Raw genomic sequence first — 26946 nt, forward strand, 5'->3', positions numbered from 1 at the left:
GTTTCATTTAATCACCTACTTTCATAGGCATCTGAAAACGATTACATATTTAATGAATCCAAGTGTTTACTCTCAAGGGTCACAGAAAAACTATCTGTCAGAAACGCTATAGTCAGTGCATTTTCATCATGTAAATAAGATAAAATGTAGACTCCTCTTCTTAATCCTGCATGCTGCCTTCCAGCCAAAGCAGGTCCTCCGGCTGGATCGTGTTGCAAAGAGGTCGCCTTTTCCTCTCAAAGCTGCAAGCATTTCTGTCCTGTTTCCAGGCTTCAGATGCTTGTTAATATTGGAACAAGACGCTTTCTTCAGGAACTTGGGGAAACAAACAGCTCACATTTAAAGAGAACTCTGTCCTATATTTTATCCACTAAGTTATGAACATAAAGCTGTTGGGTGAGCTTAAGATCTTGAAGATTCTTTCTAGGAGACTGTTTGGATTGTGTCCTGTGATAATGTTTGACTCTTGCTAAGTCCAGTCTGAAGTAGTTGGGACAAGACTGTCAACAAAGCCTGGGAATCCCAGAGCTGGGAAGATTCTCCCCAGCTTCCCTTTCTCAGGGCCAAAATCTCAGGAAGAGGATTTACAAATCATTCAGGATAGACAGCTGCTCACCCTGTTTTCATGGTACAGACAAGAGTGGAGGTTCTGCCTGTGCTGAGGAGAAAGGGCACATCCAATAGTGCTGTTTAAAGCTTATAAAATGTGAGCAATGCTAAGAAAGTTTCCCTTCTTCTTCCTGATCAGCTGATTGGATGAGGGAGTCACCAGTGACATTTCAAAACCTGGAAGATGCTGGAATTTAGCTTGGTTTATTATGGACTAATTTTTGAAAAAGTGTGCTACTGTTGTAGCATTTCTGTAAGTGCTGCAGACATTAAACAGCTCTCCATATGACTGGCGGCAGGCGGCTAACGTCAGATACGCAAATGAGAGTCAGGCAGCGATGGGGTCTGTGCTTCAGTGGAGGGCACAAGTCCTTGGCTTAAGAGTACTCAGGCTTAGTTAAAGACAGTACTGTCCAAGCAAAGTGCTGCAGTGGCTAAAGTCGGCCAGTCATCAGTAGGTGCAGAAGAACTCATGAAAGGTTTTAAGTGTGGACCACAGAAGCATGAAGTACCTAAGATATTCTTATCATTTTCATTTCCTCACAAAATATTTTAATGTGTTCATTAATTTTTTTTCTTTTAACATTATTATGTGTGTGGGTGTGTTACTGCATGTATGTCGACATACCATGTGCATGCAGTACCTAAGGATACAGGGGGGTGGGGCATTGAATCCCCTAGAACTGAGTTACAGACACTTGTGGGCTGCTGTGTGGGTGCTAGGAACCAAACCAAGGTCCTCTAGAAGAGCAACCAGGGCTGCTAATGGCAGAGCCATCATCCAGCCCTTTGTTAATTGTTTCTAATGTGGGTATCCTTTTCTCAGCTGCTCCTTCCAAGATGTAGAGAATTTGAGCTAGGCCATCCAAGGTTAGCTATGAAGCCACTTCACAGAAGTGAAGCTGTGGGTGAACTAAGAATGATCTTGCCAAAGCATGCTTTGAGAAAGGACAGCCAGGAGGCTCAGTTAGCTCAATTGATAAGGCTGCTGACCCAGAAGCTGAGAGTCCAGGGTTCAGTTCCCTGCTACCTGTAAGGGCTGGAGAGATGGCTCAGCTGTTAAAGGCTAGGCTCACAACTATAAATGTAAGAGAAAGGACAGACCTTGACCCCGGGGGAACTAAATGTTCAACATTACCCTCAGTAGTCTGTGCGAAGAGCTATGTGGTGCTGTGACTGGAACCGTGTCACTGTGTGCTGACACAGCCCCACAGTCAAGTCTTGGCAAATAACATATTTGGGAAACACCTTAGTCTCAGGACAATTAGAAGACCATGGCAAACCAGAAAGCAAAAGTCCCATACAAAGGAATTGTAAAAGATCAGCTTGAACTACCACATTTTCCAGTGTAATAAAATCTCCAATGCACAAGGAAGTGTAATTACACTGAAAGGCAACCCAAGGCACATGTCATTTCTTCCAAGGAGATGGATCCTCGGGACAGGCTACCTTAACTAGCTTTAGGGCCTAGGGAAGGCTCTGGCCTGGTCTTGATAATACAGATAGTATAGAGGTCATTCGGGCTATTTGTGACCTCTGGTCCTGGTTGTGGGAGCCTGGGGAGCCACTGTCTGAAAGGGTCATTCAGAATGCTAGCCGCCTGGTTCTAGTTGTAGACGCTTGATAATGGCCTGGCCCAACAGATAACTCAGACCACCGGGCTATTAATCACTTCCAAGTCCCAGAGTGCTACATGGAGGAACAGGTTTTAACTTTTTTACATCAGAAAAACAATCCTATGTGCTTAATATTCCTGTTTTCTCCAGTGATCCGTGGACACAGGACTCTCGTGCTATGTTCCCAACAGGGTCACTGAAGGAACGGTGCTGATTGTCACTCTTAAATTGCATATTTATACATCCCAGTTCAGTAGCAGAGGATTTCTTGGCTCGTATAATTGGATTAGCTGAAGCTACTGAAGAAAACCCTCTGAAAGGAAGGTACTTTGTTATCTGATTAGCCCCTGACAGTAGCTGGTATTCCTCCTCCATGCTCTGACCTCTGCTCCCTTATGCAAAATAGCGGGGCATAAGGCATATGGCAGCTGTGGCCCAGTGATCCTAATACAAAAAGGGTTTCTTCCTTCTCCTCCTCATTTTCTTCCTTCTTCCCTTCTCCTCTCTCTGGGAATCCACATGAGAGTGCATCTGATTAGCCTGATTTGCATGCCCATAGCGTCCTGGAGCAAAAGCTCTTGTAGATGGTGGGCTTGGGGAGACTTATCATGGAACGGGATAGTATTGCCAAACTGAATTATTCTAATTCCTCTTTCAGGAGCTCCACAAGGAGAGCAACAGAACCGAAAAATCTGGGCACAGGGGTCTTTTCTGAGACTGATACTCCAACCAAGGACTATGCATGGAGATAACCTAGAACCCCTGCAAAGATATAGCCCATGGCAGCTCAGTGCCCCAGTGGGTACCCTAGGAAGGGGAACAGGGACTGTCTCTGACATGAACTCACGGGCTGGCTCTTTGATCACCTCCACTTGAGGGGGAGCAGTCTTACCAGGCCAGAGGAGGACAATGTAGCCAGTCCTGATGAGACCTGATAAGCTAGGGTCAGATAGAAGGGGAGGAGGACCTCCCCTATTAGTGGATTAGGGGAGGAGCATGGGAGGAGGAGGAGAGAAGGGGGTAGGGGGGTACAACTGGGATACAAAGTGAATAAATTGTAATAAATAAAAAAAGAAAAAGAAAGTCATGTTGTCAGGCTGGGAAGTAGTTAAAATACTTGTCACACAAGCATGAGGACCAGAGTCCAGATCCCCAGAACCCACATAAAATGCCTGGTATATGTCATTCCAGCTGCAAAAACCAGAGAACAGATCTCCAAAGCAAAGCATCTGGGAAACCCCACAGCTGGGACCTATGGGTTGGATTGAGAGACCTGCCTCTATATATAAGGGAGAAGAGTGATTGAGGATTCCCAACATCAGCCTTGGGCTTCCCCCCACACAGGGAAACATGCACACACACACCCATGAACAAACAACAGCAAAAGAATGCTTTGCACTATTAAATTAGTCCGTTTAGATATTCTGAGTGCAAACCATTGAGTCTCTTAGCATGTTACTCTAAAAAAAGCAGCAGTTACTGCCTTGGGCTGCTTGTGGGAGACTTGGGACTTCATTTTAGGAAGAGGACAACAGAATGTCACAGAAATGACTTCCAGCTACTGTGGCCTGTAATAGGTGACCCATGCTAAGAAGGAACCAGTGGCCCAAACAGAGGAATTTAAATTTCATTTCAGCTCCAGGCTAGTCTTTTTCACAGTTTTCACTCAACTTTGCTGTTAGTATAGTGTAATTTCAGTTAGCTTTAAGGTGGTGGTCCTCATGTTAATTGGCCTATGTTTTTCCAAATGAATTTGTTTTATCCAAACAGTCATACAATATAGTCATTTCTTTCATTCTTAGTTTTTCTAATGCTAAGTTGTTAGAATACTATCAAACTAAGATGATCCTTCAAAGCTGTACATAATGATGCAGACTTGTAATCCCAGCATTTGGTGGTGGAAGCAGGGGGATCAGGAATTCAAGATCAACCTTGGCTATAGAGAGAGTTTAAGGCCAGCCTGGGCTCTTTGAGTTACTTCTCAACAAACAACAGATAGCTGACCTTTTTAGGGTACCACTTCAGCTACTGCTCTCCTCAAAGAAGAAGTTGGTCCTTCCTGATTCTATGATATCAGCCTGATCTTGAATCAAACAGCTCAATAAGTATGGTTTATATATTTCTCAGAATTAATTTTAGAGGGAGTTCTTTTGTTGGCTGAAAAGTAGTTAATAGGTCTCTAATGACATTAGTTAGTGGTTCTTTTTTTGATTATATGTGTTACGTGTACATGCGAATTCCTGAGGGTATGCGTGTGCTCCATGTAGGCACAGGAATCCTGGGAGGTCAGAAGAAACTGGCCTCACATTGATCCTCCTGCCTCTGCCTCCCCGAGGGCTGGGATTAAAGGCATGTTCCACTACTGCCCAGCTCATTACAAAATTTTTTTGAGACAATTTCAGTATGTAGACCAAGCCAGCCATAAGTCACAGAGATGAGCCTGCCTCTAACTCCCAAGTGCTGGAATTAAAGGTGTGTGCCACCATGTCCAGCACAATAAATTTTATTGGTTACTTTGTCATAGCCGTTGTAGAGGAAGATGCTAAGACCTTCTCATCATGCATAAACAACATGAAATTTCCTTTTCTTCAAACCTACGTGATCTTCTATACGTGGTCTAGTAAAACCAATCAAGAATAATAGAAATGAAAAGGCTAACCAGAAAAAAAAAGTTTCTATTTTTCTAGTGTGGAAATATATTATGTGTTTAATTCCTACTTCAGTCTAGAATCTCCCGTAGGGTGTAGGCTTTATTTTGGGGTTATTCATAAAAATCTTAAAAGATAAGTACTGACAAAATATCTTGTCTGTATAACTTAATCTCTTAGGGCTAGTGTACTTTCTGCAAAGGGAGAGAGCTGACCTCTACAACAGAAATTTCATCTGATCCTCAAACTCCACTCTAGAAGCCCTGGGTTTACTTCCACATCCCGGGCCGTGAGGATCAGCAGGAGCCCGCAGTATTGATTTTAGGCTGCTGAGAGGTAGCTCCCATCACAAATGTCCACCGACTTGGTTAGTTGCTGGATTTTATCGTTTGCCACTCTTATCTATCGGTACAGACACACAGTAAAGGCCGCAGGAGCATCTTGGTGCTAAGGACTTCCTATGGATTCCTCTTCTTCTGTACTGGAACAGCAGCTTCCTTACGATGTCACCCACATGCCCTTTGTCATTTGAAGAACATCATTTAAGGATCTGGTGAGGAGGCTCACTGGAGAAAGGCTCTGCTGCTGAGCCCATGGGCCAGATTGATCCCCAGAACACACGTGGTAGAGAAAATCCACTCTGTTAAGCTGTCCCTGGACATCTGCCCATGTACCCTGGCACACATGTGCACGCATGCACACGCATGCACACACACACACACACACACACACAAATGTAGTAGAATTTGTTGATGAATACAGCAAAGTAGTTTTTTAGCATAAATGTTGAGCTGTCAGTGACCATCAATTAATTTTAGGACATTTTGTTACCCTAAAAGAAGCCCTTGACTGTGTGCAGTACTTGCTCCCCATTTTCTGTCTTCATTCAGCTGGTGCCAGACATTAATCCACTTTTTATACTGATTGGAATTTGCTTATCTGAACATGTTGCAGAGACAGAGTCTTAGAATATGACCTTCTGTGGCTGGCTTCTTTCATCTAACATAGGCTATAGAGTTGAATATATCCTTTTAAATGTATGGATAAATGGTATGGAGATGGCATATTTTATTCATTAGAATTAGAAGTGGAAAGCTATTTAAATTCATTGCCCACTTTTCTTTCTTTTATTCTCCTGTGTGTGCGTGTGCATTTCTGTGTGTGTGGTGGATCCCAGGGGTTGAACTCAGTTCTTCAGATTTGGCAGCAAGCACCTTTACCCTCTAAGTCATCTTGCCGGCCCCTTTTTCTGCTTTTCAACTAACTTGTGGTCCTGTGATATATTTCCTGATGTGCTGTGTCTTGTCTGTGTGGTGTCAGTTCCCTTGTAAGAGAGATGATTTGTGAAAAAAAAAGAGGGGGGGAGGGTGCTGAGGAAATGGCTCAGTAGCCAAGACTGTTCCGTTCTTGTAGAAGACCTGAGTTTAGTTCCCAGTGTCTGTGTCTGGCAGCTGATGTCCCCCTCAGATATCTGCGGACTCTTGCGCTCGTGTGTTCACACCCCCTTTTCCCATTCAGGTGCACTCACGTTGAGAGACAACGCTGAAGCAGTGCTAGCCGACTCTGGGACTGCGGGGTCCGACGCTGGACTCTGAGTTCAGCTCCACCGTTCATGTTGTTCTCCTGCACCAGTGTTCTGCCGTCCTCAGTGCTTCAGCCTTCCAGTTAGCTGCAAGTGGGAAGTGTGAGCTTTCACGTTCGTCCCTGTTGTCTTGGCTACTACACATTTCTTAAGTTTCCATAGAAATTTTATGAGCGTTATGTCCATTCTGGCAAAGAAGCAGAGGGGAGATGGTGACAGCTCAAATCTTCCGAAATGTTTTTTCTATTCTTTAGTCATGAAGCCTGTGCCTGAGGAGGATGTCTAGTGTCTCATTCTATCATTCCCTGCCCTATTCCCTCAAGAGACAGACTCTCTCACTGAACCTAGAGCTACACTGGTGGCCAGCAAGCTCCAGACACTTTCTGGTCCTCCTTCCACAGTACCCTGGTTACAGGTGCACACATGACCACATTGGCTTTTTGTGTGAGTTGCGAAGAGTCGAACTCAGGACCTCATACCTACAACAGAAAGTGGTTTTACGCACAGAACCACTCACAAGCTCCCTTACCTGTGCTCATCCTTGTGCAGCCACTGGAGCTGCTGGGAGTTAAATATTCCTTTGTTTTATGCCATGTTTCCGTCCCTTAGCAAAGGAGTGTAAGGAAACACATATTAGAGCAGGCATATAGGCCACTAGCAGAGTGAGATAAGATTTTGGTATTAAAAAAATCAGATGAATGGTCAGTGAGGACCCGGAGTCACCCTCAGTCATCACTTTTAATAGGCTGTGCCTATGCGGTGGAAACAGGAAACAGGTGGAAACATGATTCATCTTCTTGAAAGCAGCGTTGACCCACACAGTAGTAATGCTTTCCCCACTCCCTGTACTAAGTCTGTCAAGCTTGTAAGCAATACTTGCACTCGACAGAGTAATGCACATATCAGTGTGTTGCTGAACACATCCTTCTGAGGTTTCCAGCTGCATAAGATGCTAAGGGCTTAACTGACCTTTTCAGAGTAAGCTCTATGCAACACCCAACTTACCTCAGAATCACTCTGAAGACTGTCACCCAACATGTCAAAAGCAGAGGGAGATCTAGAGTGAACTATGGGCAGAATCTCAGCAGCCAGGGCAGAGCAGGATTCGCCATGCAAATGGTGGGAAACATGGTTTCAGGGAGCTGTCCGCTTAAAACCCCGCTCGGAACATGGGTCCCATTAGCTGACTTCATGGCAGCTGGCTTGGTGGAAACATCTTGAGGATCAAGGATCCACTTGTAGCAAAAAGGCAGTAAAACTGCAGGAGTTTACTGTTCTGTATATCATAGATGAAAGGCCCGCTCTTCAAAGTCCGCATCCTACGGAACACGTCGTTAAAAGCCTACATTACAGGTGGTGTTTTGAGAGCTCCTTAAGACCACTGTCAAATCATAGGATTCTCTGCTGGGCTGAATGATACACACGGGCCAACATCTTCCACCAAAAACAAAACACCAAAAAGCCCCCGTCATTCCAAGGAGGGTGGAGGGTTCCTGAGGAATTTCTGTTGATGGTAGGTGTTACACAGAGAACTAGACTGCAGGTGACGCAGTTGTTAAAGGGTGTGCCTAGTAGCTTAAGGGTGGCTATGCAATGAGAATTCACCAGGGGAGCTACACGGAGGGAAACTAAGACCGGGCCAAATCACAAGTGCTTCCCTGGGATGGCTTTTCATAGCTCATTCTTTAAGTCCAGTCCAGTAAAGCCTGAAGACAGTATTAAGGTGCCAGAGTATTTTGAGTGGCCTGTCCCTCCTCAGAGAAATCCTAAGATTCCTGGATTAAAAACCAGTCAGCAGGCCGTGCATGATGACCCAGTCGGTAAAGTGCTTGCCACCCAAACGTGAGGGCCTGAGTTCGCTCTTCAGCATCTGAATGAAAGCCGAGCCCAGCAGCATGAATGAGGGATGTGGGGACAGGAGGGTCCCTGGAGCTCAGTGTCTGGGTAATTCAGTCATTAGTGAGCTCCAAGTTCAGTGAGGGAGGGTGTCTCAAATACAGTGGATTTAGGAAGATCCACAGTGTCGACCTTTGGCCTCCATATGTACTCCTACGCTGACATATGTAGACATGAATACACATACACACACACACACACACACACTTCTAACTGCACTGTCACATAATTAAATATTTTGTAACTATCTTACAAATGTATTCTCAGTAGTTTTTATAGGGTTACTATTCAACTATGAGGCACCTTAGCCATTAAATGACACTTAGCCATTAAAATTCTGTCCTTTCTTCTTGCAGTGTCTTGGCAGGTTACAATGGCACCATCTTTGCATATGGGCAGACAGGCAGTGGCAAGACTTTCACCATCACAGGTGGGGCTGAGCGCTACAGCGACAGAGGCATCATTCCGAGGACCCTGTCCTATGTTTTTGAGCAGCTACAAAAGGTAAAGAGAAGAAGAGCCCACATTTTGCTTGATCTATTCAACAGAAACACACTGTTGTGAGGAAATGTGATAAGGCATTCTACGCTGTGCCTGCAGGGGAATGCATGATTGTGGACTAACTCTGGCCTTTACACCTAAAGGTTAGGATTTTGCTGGAGAAGTAGCAACTAAGAAGGTGCTTTTCTTACCAGGGTAGGACTTCAGCAAAGGCTGGGGCTCCACTCAGATGCCTACAGGGTTTAAGGAGCAAATGATAACTTCTGTGGCGGAAAGGGAATAGGTATGATGGATGCTTGTGTGTCCGGGTGTGTGGGGATGGTGCGGAAGTTGATGTCGGTGGTCCTCTGTTGCTCTCTACTGATTTTTTTTTGAGACAGGGTCTCTCACTGAAAGTGGGCTTATTGATTTGACTGGCTGGTCAGTGAAGTCTGGGGGTGTCCTTCTCTCCCCCTCGCCCGGCATCAGGGTTACTTCAGTACACCCAGGACACCCAGCTTTCCACATGAGTTCTGGGGATCTGAATTCTGATCCTCATGCTTGCGCTAAGCCAGCTCTCCAGCCCCCATATGTAGATTTTTAATACAACGTATACGGTAACTAGCAAGTTTGGCATCTTCGTTCCCATTTCCTAGTTGGAAAAACTGAGCCTCTATTGAGATTTTTTTTTTCTGGGTCCACAGCTCTGTAAGCCAGGCTGCTCCCTTGCCTTGCCTCCACTTCCTCTGTAGCTCAGCTTGGCTTTGTTTTGTTGGCTGTGCTTAAACCCATTTCCTGTGATGAGTCACTTAACTTCTGTGGGTTTCTGCTTTCCATTTTCTGCAAGCAAGGACTGAACTGTTCTGGAGGCTCCTCTGTATTCCTTCCAGCTCCAGGAAGTCCTTGAGTTCTGTATAAATGTCTAACTGGGTTGTTGTAACAGTCACTCTGGAATTCCCTACTGAATGTTCTTTGCATTTTGAGCTGCAAAGACGAGAAGAAATTGCTGAGATCTGCATAATTCTAATTGCCATCCATAAAGCAGCAATTATCCATTAGTTCAGCTCTTCTCTCACTGGCCCAAGCGCGCCAACTGTGTGCACCAGAAAATGTGAAAGAGGGCGGGCCGAGTAGAGTGTATGCCACATCCAGAGCCCGGCTCCTCGTTTCCTCATGAATGCCTGACACTACCTGTTTTTCCTTGTTCACACATTTCACAGACAGGGGCTATAATGCCCAATAGTTTTTTTGTTGCTATGGAACAAAGCAGAAGGCTATCATCTTGAAAGGATGGGCAGGGTCGTGTAGGCTGTCAGGGTTCTGAGAGCATGTACCGCTGATGGCATGTGGCTCCATGTCTCAATGTCATAGAGTTGCTGTGAGGGTCAAACATTCTAAGGTCTTGAGCTGGAGAGACGGCTTAGACAATCAAGCGTGTGGCCCGCTCCTGCAGGGTTTTGTTCTGAGCTCTGGTATCAGGCTACTCACAACTGTCTATAACTCCATCTCCAGGAGCTCCAGTGCCCTCTTTTCACCTCTACAGACACTGCATTCTCAACGCACATACCCACACGGAGAAGCACATAATTAAAAATAATAAAAACAAATCTTTAAAGTTCTTTGGTTCACAAGGTATGCTTAGTTCGTGATCGCTATTACCATACCATTAATACTTACATATGCAAAATACTTAAGAATTGTTACCATACTCATTAGTATTCATATATGTACATGTGGCCAAATGCTACCTGACCAGTTTCAGAAAACCTTTTAAAAGAACTCTCAGAATCAATGAAGCCAATCTCAGAATCAGTGAAGCCAATTTCCTTGAGTAGCTTGAACAGAATGGATACATCCTCTCCTAACAGAAAGTATGTTTTGTCTCTTCTAAAATATTCTCTGTGGTTACCAAAGAACAGCCCTGAAAGTCCACCAAGAGTCCAGGGCACTGGCCCCCTATCAGGGTTGTTAGGAGATTCCTGTGTCATTGATGTCACTCTAAGTCTTGCTTAGTCTGAATCATTTCAAGTATTTTCCTGGAGTTGAAGAAAGCCCACTGGACCAACTGACAGCCAGGGAAACTGAAATAGACCAGTTTCTGCCATGGGCTACAACACGTTCATAGTAATCATAGTAGATTGTGCTAAAACCAGCCTGGCAACTTAAAGTGCCCATGGAGTGTGTCTATACTGGAGACTAGAAACACAGACTGTACCCAGAGGCCCCTGCTGATTGCCTTAGACAGGAGAGCTCACCAGGAGACCAAAGCCAAGTTTTCCTTGAAGACAAACCAAGGCCTGCAAGTGACAATGCATTTCCACTGGACTTAAGGATTCCATTTGTTTAAGAAATCACTTCTCCTTATGTTGAAGCGTTGTGAGGCTTGGACTTGTTTGGGGTAGACGAAATGGCTGTCTCAGGGAACACATGTGTTACATTACTGTCTGGCAACCCAGATGCTGAAGAGGACCAGGAAAGGTAGCTTGCCACATCACTCAGTGAGCTCTGAGCATGTGTGCCAGTCAAACTGCAGAAAAAAATGGAAGCTGGAGGAGCCAAGAACGTCAAGAAGAGAGTGTCTTCAAAACACACACGATGGCCCCAAGTCACTGTTCTTTTTTGGTACCCTTTCCTTTTATATTCTTGTATTGTTTTAGCTACTTTGACCGTGGCTGTGACAATACCCAACAAAAACAGTTTAATGCAGGGTTTGCAGGGTTGGTCTTGCCCTGTCTGAGGAGATAAGTGCACCAGGTGGGGAGAAGGTGGTGGTGAGAGCATGGTGTGACTGTCACACCACGGCCACAGTCAGAAAGTTCCTTTCTCCCCACTTCTTCTTCAGTTCAGGGCTCTAGCCCATCGGAAGATACAGTGCATATTCAGCGAGGGTTTCATTCCCCAGCTGTACAACCCTGTAAACCCCGTCACAGACATGCCTACCTGGGTGTCTCTAGGTGATCATAAATCCCAAGTTGACCACACACTTAGTTCTCCATTTGGAGGCTTCCTTTCTCAACATCAGTGACAACAGCAACAGCCACAGTGGTTTCTTGTTGCCCAGATGTTTTTGGTAGGACTTGAAATGTAGATATTCCTTTCTTGTGGCAGTTTTTTTTTTTTTTTCAAAATCAGGGTTATTTCATAAGTTATTAGTATGAAACCATCTTAGAAGCAGGACTACTCCAGCAGAGGATGGAGTTTGGTTTCCAGCACCCATCTTGTGTGGCTGACAACTGCCTGTAATTCTAGCTCCAGGAATCTGATGTCCTCTTCTGGCCTCTATGGGTAGCTCTACTCATGTGCGCACACACACATAAATCATTAAATATTTTTAAAAGAATTAAAATTCTGAGTAGTAAGAAGTAAAGGAAAATGAATTATTATCAAGACTAGAAACTCCTTTGCTACTGAAGTCTTTGAACCAAAGTAATAACTAATCTTTGCTCTTTTATGAATAGGCTGTTCACAGAATGATGCATTATTCAGTCCTACAACCAACTTGGCCCACTACAAGTGGATACTGGCATTTTATGTATAATGTGGATCCAATAAAACAGACTGAAGTTAACTTGTAATCATGGATATTGGCTATTACAAAAAAAAATTAAAAAAAAATAAAAAAACAACCCTTCATGCAGATGGCCACAGCAACTCGAAAGTGTCACGAACTGAAAATGTAAACCATATAACATGGAAAGGCAAAGGAGGGATGCTATGAGGAAAGTCCAAAGACAAATGGTGCATCTCTGTCTAGCCAAACAGTTATTTTTAGTCATTAAATAATGCCTTTTCCTTCTCCAATCAGGACAGCAGCAAGATCTACACAACACATATTTCTTACTTGGAAATCTACAATGAATGTGGCTTTGACCTGCTAGATCCAAGACATGAAGCCTCCAAACTGGAAGATCTGCCGTGAGTAGCAGGATAACAAAGACCAGCAGGAAATGATTTTCAGATGTTTTGTTTCCATTGTTTCTTTTGAAATTCGCTGTGTTTCTGGTCTCGATCATAATTAGCAAATATTGGATAACAGCATCGTTCTGTAATGAGCAGGAATGATGGGAATTAAGATTGCTTGGAACGCATTTCTTAGGGGAAATCTCTTTGGGAGTCAGCGTGAGAGTGCATTGATGGTCTCAGCGGGCATTTGGATTTAGGGGCAGCGCTTCGCCCCTGCCACATGACACCCACATACTCCTTTAATTACACCCTTCTTCCAAAAGCACCATTCCATGTATGCAGCAGTAAGATAATCTGAGAGAGAACGTCAAATTGGAAGCTTTCCCTCAAATGCTTCTCTGCTGTCATTAGCACTGACATTTATAACCCTTTGATCAGATCAGCACTAGCTGTTTCAGTGAAAGGCACTCTTCAAATCTGTTGACAGAGGATGTTCCCCTGCCAGGGTCACACAGCGTTGATATTTGTTTGAAAATCTGCCTGAGTTGATGTAGTAATTGGTAATCACTCATGTGCTTATTTCCAGGTGCTTTTGTGTATTGGAAGTTGCCTACAGACAAGAAAAAAAATTGTTTTAAAGATTCATTTTATTTTCAAGAATGTGTATGTAGGAGTGTGTGTGTTGGTGGGGGTGCTATGTGCACGTGAGTGCAGATACCAGCAGAAGCCAGAAGAGGGCATCCAGCCGCCTGGGGCTGGAGTTACAAGTGGTTGTGAGTTGCCTGGCATGGCTGGTGGGAACAAAACTTGGGTCCTCTGGAAGAACAGTATGTGCTATTAATACTCAGCCATCTCTCCATCCCCCAAATATATGTATATATTTTTTAATTTTTATTATGCTTAAAATATATTCTAAAATAATTTAGAAATACATATGTATTTTCTATAAAAAGATAACTAATTGATTATTGAATATGCAAGTTTTATATCCAATAATCAAGTTGTTAAATTAGTAAAATACTTTGAAAGAAATAATAAAATAATTCATAATCCATATATTCTTTCATTAATATTGATTGAGGTGTTTCATGTATCACCTTTTTTATTTTTATAAAATTGCAAAGTCAGGATGGAGTCAGGAACGAGAACAATTATTTGTATTATAAATATTGGCATAACAGTGAAGAGAGAAGAAAGATACCAACTCTATGGAAGAAAATAGCTTTAGAAACTTAGGGGACTAAAGTTTACTTTTAAAAAAGGCAAAGCTTCTTAGTGGGGATAGGAATAGCAGTATTAGACACAGGGCATGGTTGGAAAGGTTCTGTGTTTATGTATGTTGCATGATACCAAAGTTCCCATGTCAAACCCTAATCACCTGTGTGATGGTGTTAGCAGATGGGGCCTCTGCATGGGTGCAGGTCATTGAGGGACGGCGCTGCTCAACACAGCTGTTGTTTTTATAAAAGAAGACCATGGGTGCTAGTTTGGCCATTCCATAATGTTGAGGACTCCAAGGCAAGTTGGTAGCTTATCATCCAGAAGAGGGCTGAGCTAATTCCTTGATTTTGAACTTCATGATTCTATGGCTGTGAGAAATATTTCTTTTGCCTATAATATGTCCAGTGTATTTACTGTCCATGCAGCCCAGATGCACTATAGCAAGGTAGCAAGGTATCATCTGAAAGAAATCCCTGAAGCCACTTGAACCAGTTTGAGGAAGGGCTTGAATGTCAGGCTTGTCATTTGAGGTTCATTTTACTTCTGATCAACTCTTTGTTTTATAGTCTCTAGGATGACCTATTCATCTCCAGGTTAAATCTTGTTTAAAATTGTTTTCAATATATTTAGAAGGCAGTTTGATACCATGTCCATTTATCAAAATAACAGTAATACGTTTACTTATTGGACCTATAAGCTATGTAGCCCTGGGCTCTTGGCCAGGTTTACAGTGGACCTCAAATCCAATTAGAAAGCCTTTGGTTATACCCATAACATTAATGCCACTATTACACCCATGGGCTTACCTTGCCAGAACATTCATAATTGTAGCTAACATGGATCACAGCTGAATAAGACTGCTGATAACTTTTCTCCCCCAGCAGCCTGTATAACACCTTCCAAAACTGGAACAGCTAAGCAGCAGGGGCAACGCTCCCAGGTTACCCCAGCGTGGTTTCTTCAAGTCCTGTGACCGGAGTGTGGTGTCTTCAGCAGTCGGGTCTTAAACTAAGAGTGATGGCAATAACTATCGTTTTCAGTTAGGCTCATCAAGATCCAGCAGTTTGCAGCCTCTGTGCGACATTCCAGAGTGAAGGGATTATCTCTGATAAACAGAGAGGAGAGATAAAACTGAGATGTTTGCAAAAAGGAAAGAAAAGAGGTATAGGAAGAATATGCAGTAAGGTGATCCAGGTGGATCATATGTTAAACCTCAGATCAGACTGAATGAGAACTGAAAGGCGAACTGCCAAGGGTTGGTTTTGTCATTGCTGACCTGGGACCTAACACCCAGAAAGGTTTGCTTTAGCCAGCGTTTGAGAACAATTAACTGGCACTTTAGCAACAGTTGAGATCCAGATATTAGCACTTTCATGCCAGAATGGTAAGAGGGGTTTTTACTCACTGGGGCTATGAGAATTAAGGAGTCCATTAAAAGGATGTCCATCAAAAACTTGAGTAGGTGACAGTGAAGACTTTTGCAGATGGGGCTTCAGGCCCGCCATACCACACTGCGTGTGTATATATTTATATTAAAGCCATTGAGGTGGGGTGTAGAGGGCAAGGAGTATGTCTCACTTGGCGTAGTAGTCTCCCTAGTGTCGATGCCTTAATATGCTTAAAATGTATGGGTCTGGAGAAGTGGTTTCTTGGTCACAGTGCTTGCTATGTGAGTATGAGGACCAGAGTTCAGATCCCCAGAACCCCCACAGACGGAGGACAGTTGTGCTGACCTGCCTGTAACTCAGAAGGCAGAGGCAGGATCTCCAGAGCAAGCTGCCTAGGGAGGCTAGCCATATCAATGAGGTCTAAGTTCCATTAGGAGACCCTTCCTCAGCGAATAAGGTGGAGGAGCAATGAAGGGTGATTCCCAACCTTGCACACACACCATGTGCGTGCACACCCTCATATGGCAAACATGCATGTGCACACGTAAAACTGGGCAAGGGGAAAATTATCTACTAGACTGAAACTAAGAGGTTGAGACAGCGAGGGAGAAGAGGAGGAGCAGGGCCCGAGCCATGTGCATGCACGGCACTGCACAGGATGAGAGTCAGTCGGTGTGAGCGGAGGGTCCCGCTCCCCAGTGACAGAAGGCACAGGGTGCTTCAGCAGAAGCCAGAATCTTCAGAGTAGAGCCACAGCTAGTCTCAGACAAGTCCTTTCCTCTTTATACAGTAGAGGCTTTGGTCAAACACTGTTCATCAGTCTTATAATGTCTAACATCTAGAATTCAAGAATTGGTGATGTTCACAGCGTGCGACTTTATTGGTGATTTTTTACCACTTCACACAAAAATAGTGATTTGGATTTTTTTTCCTTTTTTTTAATTCTTTTTTTTTAACTTTTATTAGTTACACTTTATTCACTATGTATCTTCCCATAAACCCCTTCCTCCTTCCCTCCTAACCTCACCTTCCCTCCCCCTTCTTCACGCATGCCCCTCCCCAAGTCCACCGATAGAGGAGGTCCCCCTCTCCTTCCTTCTGATATTAGTCTATCAAATCTCGTCAGGAGTGGCTGCGCTGTCATCTGTTTCCAATCTGGAAAAGAACAAGGGCAATGATTCCATTCTTCCTGTGTCCTCTGCACCCCTGAGTATATTTGGAATTTAGCAGTGACCCTGAGTGCTGATCAGGTTGTTGCTAGAGATGTGAAGGGCTTGAGAGGCTGTTCTTCAGTGGCCTTCTTTCGTCTTTCGCTTCAGTGTGGCTGCTGATTCACCCAGACACACAGAGACATGCACATGCATATAAGTCAATAATAAAATAAAAATGTGAGACAAACACACATACACATATTATACCCACTACAAATATTAATGAAATCAGTCACAGACCTAAATAGACAGTTCCAAAGTAAAATTCTAGAGACAATATGGAAGGAAATCTAGGTAAATCTGGGTTAGGAAATGAGTATTTAGATATAACACCAAAAACATGATTGGTGAAAGGAAAAAAATACTGCCTAGGTTGAACTTCATTAAAATTAATTTGTTTGTGTTGTTCTGTGAGAGTCTCTTTTAAAAGAACAAATAAACAAGCCAGGTACTCAGAGAATGACTACAAACACCTATCTGATAACGAATTTATATCCAATGCTCTTCCAGAGGAACTAAGTTTAATTCCCAGGTCTCACATGTACACTCACAACCATCTTTAACTCTAGGAGATCAGCACCTTCGGCCCTCCATAGGCACTGCATGCACTCAGTACACATACATAGATGCAGCCAAAACACAAATACACAAAATCATATGGCTGTAAAAGTGGATTTAAATCCATTAATACATATAACAATATGTATACATACATATATATAACAATAACTTTGTCAGTCTAATAACTATTGTATATATGATATATAATAACCCTTAAAATCCAGTAAGGATAAAGCAACAGATGATTTAAAATTGGACAAAAGATCTCACCAGCCATGTCTCTAAAGACTAAATGTGCAGATGAAAAGTTAGCAGATGTCAGTGAGCCCAGCAACATCTGTAATTAAAGAAAACAACAGTGAGGGGCCACTGTGTACCCGAGAGAGTGGCTAAAATCCCAGAGTCTAACAATACCAAAGGCTGGCAATTGTAGAACAATGGAAATTCTCACTGCTGGTAGCAATGCAAAACGATATGGTCATAGCTGGGAGATAAACCAGAAGCATCTTACAAAACCAAACACCCGTCACACAACCTAGTAGCCATGTGCCTAGATGTTTACCCAGATGAGCTGGAAACTTAGGTTCACACATAAACCTGCTCACAAGTATAAAGAGAAGCCTCATTCATACTTGCCCCAAGCTGAGCTTAACCAGGAAGAGGAGGAAACTATGGCACATCCCAGTGTTGTGGACGCAAAGGAAGCCAACCCCAGATCACAGACAAAGCTAAAAGGTGTACTTCCAGCAGAAAAGTTGCTAAGAAAGCCTGCATGTTCACCTAGCCAGCACCCTGGGAAAGGCACAAGTGTTCACACTATTATGAATATGTTTGTCAGAGCTTGAGGAAGAAGGGTAGAGTGATCAACAGAGGAATCCTCAATATGGAACTAGTCTGAATGATCATATGATGTGGTCACAGTAGACATATGACACTACCCAGGTGTCAGCGCAGAGGCTGACCCCTAATGTGCACAGGGGAAAAAAATTCCATCAACAACAGAAAGAAACTAACCATTGACATAGCCAGCAACTGGGATGAGTTTCCGAGAAACCTCACTTATGCTGCCTCGTTCTCTTCCTGCAACATTCTTTGGGCACCAGAATGATAGAAAGGGAGAAGAGACAGCAGAACAGGAGTTGTCGGGTGGAGGAGGGGAGGGACGGTTGTCTAAGAACAGCTCAGATGGCTGGTGTGGCTGAAGACTGTTCTGCTGTGGCTACACCGAGATTCTCAGGCAATAGAAAGCAACAGACTGTTAATATTCCTATTCACACATGACCACAGCACGACAGGAGTGCTCAATGCCATTGTCCTGCCCGTAATATGTTAAATAATTCTACAAGGCACTCTCATTGGAAGGGCTGGAGAGGATGCGGAGCAGGTACTGACCGCTCCTTCAGATAAGGCGGCTCACAACCGCATGTAATGCCACTTCCAGGGACTCGACTCTGACGTCCTTTTCAAACTTCTGCAGGTGCCTACACACGTGCGGCACACACACACACACACACACACTCACTCACACACACAAAGTGAAGTCATTTTAAAAAGTTGTTCTCATAAGAAAAAATTAGATTCCAGATTTGTGGGATTTATCTGCACTATTTCCTGCAGCTGATATGAAATCCGTTTATCTTAAAATAAAAGGTTTGATTTTTTTTAAAGTAACTATCCATATACTTAGATGTAGATATGCACACAGATACATGTTTTCAGTCTATTCTATATTTAAGTAATTTTAAATGAAAATAGAAGTTGTTTTTGAAAGCACCTCATGTCCCATGCTATAATGGGAATGTAGTTACAGTTTAAGTGTGTCTCCTGAGGCAAAACAGGAGAACTGTTGGTCTTAGCTGTACAGAAAATAGTCACCTTGCTTTAGTTAATTTTAGTATTCCTAAATAGAAAACATACCATTTAAGGCTGTGATGATTTTTATGGCTATTACTGTAAAAGACTCACAGGCTGGAGAGCTGGCTTAGTGGCTGAGTACTCCATCAGAAAACCAGAACTCAGATCCAAACACCCGTGGTGGGTGCTTACAAATGTCTGTAACTCTGGGAATCTGATGACCCCTTGTGGACTTGTTGTGTGTGTGTGTGTGTGTGTGTGTGTGTGTGTGTGTGCGCGCACAGTGCGCTCTCTCTCTCTCTTTCTCTCTCTCTCTCTCTCTCTCTCTCTCTCACACACACACACACACACACACACACACCACATAAATAAATCTTAACAACAGCAACAAAAAGAATCAGGAGACTCTAGCATCCAGCATTGAAATCTTGGCTAAAAGATACTGCATAGCACTCTGATAGACAACTGTCCTAAAAAAAAAATACACAAAATCATGACAGAATGGACACAATGCTATTGTGCATTGTACAGCCTGCATGACTGAATGGAACATTTGCAAGTTGCAATAAGAAAAAGGAGAAGAAATCACATGGTAGTGCCTGTCTGAAACAGGAAGATGAGGGTCCATATTCGTGGCTGTAACTTCTGGGAAGTTCCTGTCAAGCAAGTGGACGGTGCTGGAATGTTGTGGAGGTGGGGCGGCCTCTTTCATTGATGGCTTCCATTATTGAAAGCAAGAACTTGGCTATTGTTCTCCATATGCCTTCCAGTAAGTTACAATGAGCCTACAAATTCCTACCGAGTAGCCAAATGGAAATGATTCTGTTTATAGAGAAAACACAAAGCTTGTTGCTTCCCCATCATTAAGCAGGCTGGGTACACTTAGCAGAACTTTTCCACTTAGGTGTCCAACTCAGGACGATCAGTGACTTTTGCTTGAAGTCTAAACATTTTAGAAACATTTTGTGGGGAAACTATTCACAGGCCCACTCCAAGGAATCAAATAAATAGTCTGGTGGGTTTCCATCCTGGGAGTAGAATGTTTATTTAAGAAACACTAATACAGTCCTCTTGCAAGCCTGTAAAAATTGTAGTCAGAACCAAGGGATGGGCTGAAGTCTGAGGAAATAATGAGTTCAGTGTGAGAAGGAGCGTGAAAGAGAGGGTCGGGGAAGGAAGCAACTTGGGTAAAAAACAAAACAAAAAAAGTTTACCAATGAGCTTCATTTCCCCCAACCTTAAAAATGATGCCAGCAATAGTAGAGTTGAGGGTGCTCTCATCTCCCAGCGGGCATCCAGGCAAGAGGGAATAGCCAAGCAGGGTTTCCAGAGCCTGAGAGGGGGTGGAGCTGACAAGCTGGCTGTAAATGCTCAGAGGAGACTGTGAGTAAGAGCAGGCCAGGCAGTGAAGGACAGTCCAACAGTCCTGCTCTGAAGCTGCGTGCCCAAGGAGGGAAAAAAACAAAACAGGAGAAACTTGGTGAAGAAATAACAAGAGACCCTAACTGGAAGGAATGAGAGTGAGGAAGAGAGAGAAAAGGAAGGAGGGAGGGAGGGAGAGAAGGAGAAGGAATGGGAGGAAAGGGAAGAGAGCAAAGGAAGGAAGAAGGTGAGGAAGAGAGAGAGAGACTCAAGACTGCACAAGAAGCTGGGCATTGTGGCCCATGCCCTTAATCCCTCCACTGGAGGCATGCACAGGTAAATCTCTGAGTTCAAGGCCAGCCTGGTCTACATAGCAAGTTTCAAGTGAACAAGGGCTGCATAGTGAGACTCAGAAAAATGAAGCAGACAAATAAATAAATAAGTACGACTGGATGCCAGAGGTGGAGCCTGCCCATAAATGAGTGCTTAGCTGGCCAAGAGAGATCCATGAGTTTCAACATTAGTCAGCACCTGTATCTGCCTTCCAAAATCTCCACAGACAAGAAGTCAGAACATATGAACAAACACAGCATCAAAACATATTCTGAGAAATAAAGATAGCAAAGTTACAACACACTGCTGAAACCACCATGAAGGAAAACCCAGGGAGATGCAAATTTGATCTTGACCTAAGTGGCAAAGCCAGCTAAGCGCCTGGCAGTAATGTATGTATCTAATTGGTCCAGAGTAGCCACAACAGAGACGAAAGGCTGTGAAGAATCTAAGTGAAGTCAGACAGCAATGGTGGCAACAAGGAGCTAACCCTTTACTCCTTATGCTGTCAGTGTCCCACCCGAATGCAACCGTAAATCAGCAATCCCTGTGTGATTGCCGTATTTTCTGCTTAACTGACACAATGGCAGAGAACACAGGCACGATGGGACTTCCTCTCAGAACTTTTTACTTTTCAGTTAGTGATGAAGTAAGCCCTCCAGATGCTTTGCTGAATGTGCAGTCCCTGATGAGTCACAGTTATCGCCGAGGCTAAAGTCACGTGGCCTGCTTTACCCTCTGGCCACAGGACCCTAAGAAGCTTCCTATGGAAGAATGCATTACTGGTGGTCAGGGTCTGGGCCAGGCATTTCAAGTTCTCGGCCCTTTACCCAAAGAATTGAAAATTATGGCTCACTCAGATTTGCAGTAGATGCAGGGGTTTTGGTTCTTAGCAAGGAATAGTGAAAGTCACAGGGCTATACTCTGTCAAAATTGGCAGCAGGCCACATGAGTGAGACTACTCAAGGGCACTAATTATTGTTCAGGGCTTCCCTTTCTGAGGTTCAAGGGAGGGACGAGCTGGTTCCTAGGAATGTGGTGAAGGTGGGTCCTTATTTTGATTGACATGTTAGGTTATATAATCATTTTTCTCTACTGCATACATCCTTTCCCATGATGTATCCAGTTTTAATCATATGTACACCCTATTATATACTGGATTAGCAAACAGAGGATTCTTTACAAAAGGTGACTGGACACAGTTTGGCCTTTTTTTTTTTTTCTCCACCCACACCCAAAACCAGTCAGGCAAGGTCGGCCCACTCATTCTTAAAACCCAGATACACTTTAATACATTTGAATAGACACTTGCTAAATTTGATGATTACCAGTGATGGGGAAACTTATACCACTGTTCAGAGATGGGAATACATGTAGCTCGACTCCAGCGCATTGTCTGGGGGAGGGTTTCTGAGCACAGCCTGTGCAGGTGAAGGAGCGAGGCTGCATATGCATTATTGTAAGAAGGGGTGTGCATAACCTAAAACTAAGGGGGTCCCAACGCTCATTATTCCATGCTTGCCTGTCTCAGATGGTTGGACTCTTTAACAATTCAGTTGCTTTGCCGATGCAAAGGGTGTGGCTTGTCCCTGTCCTCAGCCACAGTCAGAGGTCAGTAACTTTGCCCCTGGGGCACAAGATGGAAGTGCCTGGGAACTAGGGGTCCAGAATCAGCCTTGAGGTGCACCACCCTCAAGGGTTTGGCATCAGTAGTTCAGCCACCAAAGAGCCTTGACAAAATCTGACACAGTGATAGCACCAGGACCAATCAAATCAGAAACCCTTTTGAGTATTGCTGGGTTCAGTGAGATAGTGCAGATGCCCAAGGGAAAGGTGACGCTCAGGGGGCGTGACCCTGCTCCTCATGGTTACCGACAGAGTGGGTTTAGGGATAGGGTTAGTCTTAGAGTTAGGACTACGCCTGGAATTCAGTCAGAGCTCTGGTGAGTGCTAGGTTTAGGGCTAAGGCAAGGGTTAGGGTTTGCTTTAGGGCTAGGTTTAGGATTCATGCCCTGGTTATGCAGGGCTATTGTTAGGGCTAGAATTATGGTTGTGGCAAGGGCAAAGGTGAGTTCTTATTGCCCCTCCCTTTCTCTGTGTTCCCCCTTCTGGCATCTCTTTGTTCATCCTTCATTGTTTTTAGGCAAGCACCTTACAGATGGAGGATTCTTTTACATCATGCTGAGTGCTTGAATTCTTCCCCTTTCCCTTTTAATATTTCACCATCTTATCACTTATCTTCTGCATTCGGCTTTGAATATTGCTTAATGCCTTGCACCTTCATTGGTAAAATCTGGAGTTCAGGGAGAATCCTGTCTTCTGTGTCCCTGGAAGCTGAATTTAGTCAAAGTGTCTTAAGCCAGGCAGAGGCAAAATCTAAGGCATGAGGAGATCTCCTCAAAATAGAACACAGCTCATCCATGCCAATTAAGAGACCCTTCAGACTTTCTGAGCATTGTTAATACACTCGCTCATGAGTCTTACTGAAAAAAAAAAATGACAAAGTGCACTTGTTTGCGCTAAGGGAAGGGGGTGTTTTCCGTCTTTGTGGGCATTGTTGAAAGGGCTGAGAAGGAGTCAGCGGCAGGAGAGGAGCACCTCCAGGGACTCACCGCCTGCAGATGGGCAAGTCACATTTCCTTCCTGCAGCTAGTGTTTTCAGCGCCCACAAATTACATGGGAAGAGGCCAGAAGCTTCCTTGAAAAAATGGAAAAAAAAATTTAATTATGGTATTTGAAAAAAAAACTTCATTTAAAAGGTAACTGTATCCTAAATATGTTTTTCCTTTGTCACATATTTTATTTTTAAAATAACTTTTCTTTCTTCTTGAGAATTTCATACATCTATAGAATGTAAGTTACATCCCAGATTTTCTTCCTCCAACTCCTCCATCTTTTCCTCGTGTCGCCCTCCAAACTTCACTCCTCCTCCTCTTCTTCCTCCTCCTCCTCCTTCTTTTCTTTTTTATAGCCCACTAAGTCTAATTAGTGTTGTGTATGTGTTCTTGGATGTGAAGACCCTGTTGCTGACGCCATCACACATTTTTCGTGCACAACCTAGAGAAGCCAGTCTCAAGCTGACTAGGAAACTTCCTTCCTGCTGTCTAAAGATGCTGTGCAGGCTATTGTGGTAGAAAAGGCTTCAATGGTCTTAGTCAGGGTTGAACCCTGCATGATGTGATGCCAACCCACCAGCTAAGAAGAGATGCACTCACTGGAGCAATGGCGGCATGACAGTTATGGCTGGCTAACCACTTTGTGGTTGTACTTGAGGCCTGTTCCTCAGAAGGGAGATCCATGCCTATATTCCCGGGAAGGTCCTGGTCTCTAGGGTAGAACCTGATATTGTTAATTTGCTAAATGGTCATTCTGTGAAAGAAATTGCCTTTCAAATATGTATGTTGATACCCATGGACCTGGACTGCTCTCAGCTTTGGTCAGAGAAGCTATTTTCGCAGTGGGCAGCAGCCGATGCAAAGATGTAAACTGGTCCAAGGGCTGAGAGTAAAAGACTTTAGTGCTCAGCCCTACGTGGGCTGTCTTTATCAGCCCCTGCCACCAATAAATAAGCTCTAATGATGAGGAAATGGAGTGTCCATTTGCTTCGTCATGGCACTGGCCTTTGCTCAACACCATGAATTATAAAATTTGGAAAGAGTGAAACCCTCCCAGAGATGGTCTTTGTAAAAATTTGTGTGTGATACAAAAGGAAAGGAGCTCTCTCTGGTTGCTCTAAGACTCCAACTGGCAGGTCTTGGAGCAGAATTAGAGGAAGTTTTCCAAATTTTGTTCATTGCAGAATGTCTGTAAAAGGACCAGGAGAGAATTTTAAGTGACCATCTCTGGAATCAGGGTTGGGAGGAAACAGGTGGCTCTGGGACACCCCTAAAGTAGTTGTCATGGTAGATGTGATACCACAGCTAGGGCTCTGGCGGGAGACGTCATGGAAGGAGAGGCTTGTCATAAAGGAAATAAGACCAAGAAATGGATTTGATGGACAAGCCAGTCTTCATCACAAACTTCTTAACAATGTTTTTCTCACCTTGATGAGAAAAAAAAAAAAAAAAAAAAAAAAAAACCAAACGTGACATCTCTCAGAGAGGGACAAGTGGTGTCCTGGCTTTCATCATGTGGATGCTGATTAAACCTTGGGGTGTCATGCACATCAAGCATGCTAAGACACCAAATGACAAGCTCTGCCTATTGCCCACTTAAGAAACTGAACTAGAATAATAACAACAACAAAAATGGTGTTACTTTATTTCGCTCTACAGAGGTAGAAAGCTAACGGGTTGCTTTTTTACACAATAGAACATGTGCTTTAAGATTTAACGACCCGGAGATTGGAGTGACAGGCTGCTCTCAGTTGGGTGGTTGAGATTTTTTTCCCCATCCTCAGGGCCTAACCCTAACCCTAACCCTAACCCTAACCCTAACCCTAACCCTAACCCAGCATTATCCAGTGGGGGTCAGTGTTGGGTGCTAATCTAGTGGTGCCTAGTGTTGCTTTTGTTTTGTTCGGCACATCCTACTAGATAGACATTTTCTAAATATATGCCTGTTGCAACACTTCTAATTCTTCTCAGCAGCACCTCGTGCTCTCGCTTTCCCTCTCCCCCCACAGGAAAGTGACAATATTTGAGGACCCTGATCAGAACATCCACCTGAAAAACCTGTCTCTTCATCAGGCAACAAACGAGGAGGAAGCTTTGAACCTGCTCTTCCTGGGGGACACCAACAGGATGATTGCTGAGGTAACAACCACCTCTCCTCAAGCCACTCTTCCAAGATTATGAGACATGATAGAACTTGGCCGAAAAGACCTTCATCATGATCTTGTCCAAAGCTCATGCTGCTGACTAGGAGAGCTAGGACCAGAGAAATGGGGAGATCTTCTCCTGGGTCACCTACTGTGCTGGTTAACTTTAATTGTCAACTTGACACAGCCTAGACTCACTTGTGAAGAGAGTGCTAATGAGGAAGTGGTCTACTTTGGGTTTGCTGATGGTCCTGCCAGCAGGGGAAGTCCCAGCCCACTGTGACACCATTCTCTAGGCTGAGAACTGGGAAGCAGGAGCCTATGTACATATGTTTTTTCCTTGTTCGTTCCTGAGCATGGGTGTGATGTGACCAGCTGTCTCAAGCTCCATCCACCATGGCTTTCCTGCAAGGATGGACTCTAACTTGTTCTTCTGAGCTAAAACAAACCCTTCCTGCCACTTAGTTGCTTTTTGTCAGCCCCTCCCCCACCCCTGCTCTTAAAGTATCAATTCTTTATTTTGCTATAAAGACAGGAAGCTGGAAAATATATTACATTTAGATATTTGTTTCCCTTTCACATGGTGGATCTCTCCTCCTCCATACAAGAAAAGCAGTCAGTTCAAGGTCAAATTCAGAGGGCAAGGACAGACACCTATACCTCATTGTTCCCAGCCCACTGCTTTCTACTTTGCCACATCGTCTGTTGTTTCACTTTTCTGTTTTTCAATTTAATACAGATTGTTTTACATCTAATCAGCCACAACCTATATAGCATCTTAATTATAAGATGCATAATTTTTGAAATTGAAATGTATAAGGCACAGTTCATTCCTCCTACCTTCAGATTGGCACACCCTAGTGGCATGTGATTATGTCCCTGTGTATTTTCATTTAATTGGTGAGTTAATGTTTGTAAGACACATAGAAAATACCATGGAACACAGGGGGTTATGCGTCGTATATTCCAGGGCCGTCTGTAGGACACACTTATACATAGATTGAACTGGGTTCCTTTGTTTTGTCTCGAGACCCCTAGATAGCAACCAGGTTTGACACAGACCCTGACCAGTTACTGACCAGGGCTGGCAGGTCATGAGGCTCTGTCCAGTCACACTGAACTCGAAGGAGTGGATGGAGTATTAATGATGGCGGTGGTGGTGGTGGTGGTGATAGTGACAATGGTGGTCGTGATGGTGGTGCAGTTGGTGTGAGAACAGGTGTCTTATGGGCACTTAGAATTATCATTATAACTTTCTTTCTAATTGTTATAGAGAATTATTTTATGGCTCTTTTGTCTGTATATATGACTATGCACCTTGTGCTTAGCTGATGCCCAGGAAAGACCCCCTGGAGTTACAGATGGTCGTGAGCCATGTGGTTGCTGGCAATTAAATCAACCAGTGCTTTCAGTCACCGAGCCATCTCCCCAGCCCTGACACTTTCCTATAATCATGCTCTTGGACTTCCATATTTCATATTGTTGCTGATAGCGAGTGAAGGTAGGAAGATAGGTCGTCTGTG

At 43.8% G+C, this 26946-nt stretch overlaps 1 protein-coding gene across 1 annotated transcript in view; it reads left to right on the forward strand.

The window, feature by feature from the left end:
- The window catches only part of Kif6 (kinesin family member 6), a 288300-nt gene that overhangs the window by 51500 nt on the left and 209854 nt on the right, over window positions 1-26946 (forward strand). Inside the window, exons 4-6 of the mRNA XM_055614888.1 lie at window positions 8708-8855; window positions 12637-12746; window positions 25289-25418. Of these exons, the coding sequence (XP_055470863.1) occupies window positions 8708-8855; window positions 12637-12746; window positions 25289-25418 (388 nt within the window). The remainder of the gene's footprint in view (window positions 1-8707; window positions 8856-12636; window positions 12747-25288; window positions 25419-26946) is intronic.

This window comes from Psammomys obesus, unplaced genomic scaffold (assembly GCF_907164565.1).
Source record: "Psammomys obesus unplaced genomic scaffold, mPsaObe1.curated_primary_1811, whole genome shotgun sequence".
NCBI classification, from domain to species: domain Eukaryota; kingdom Metazoa; phylum Chordata; class Mammalia; order Rodentia; family Muridae; genus Psammomys; species Psammomys obesus.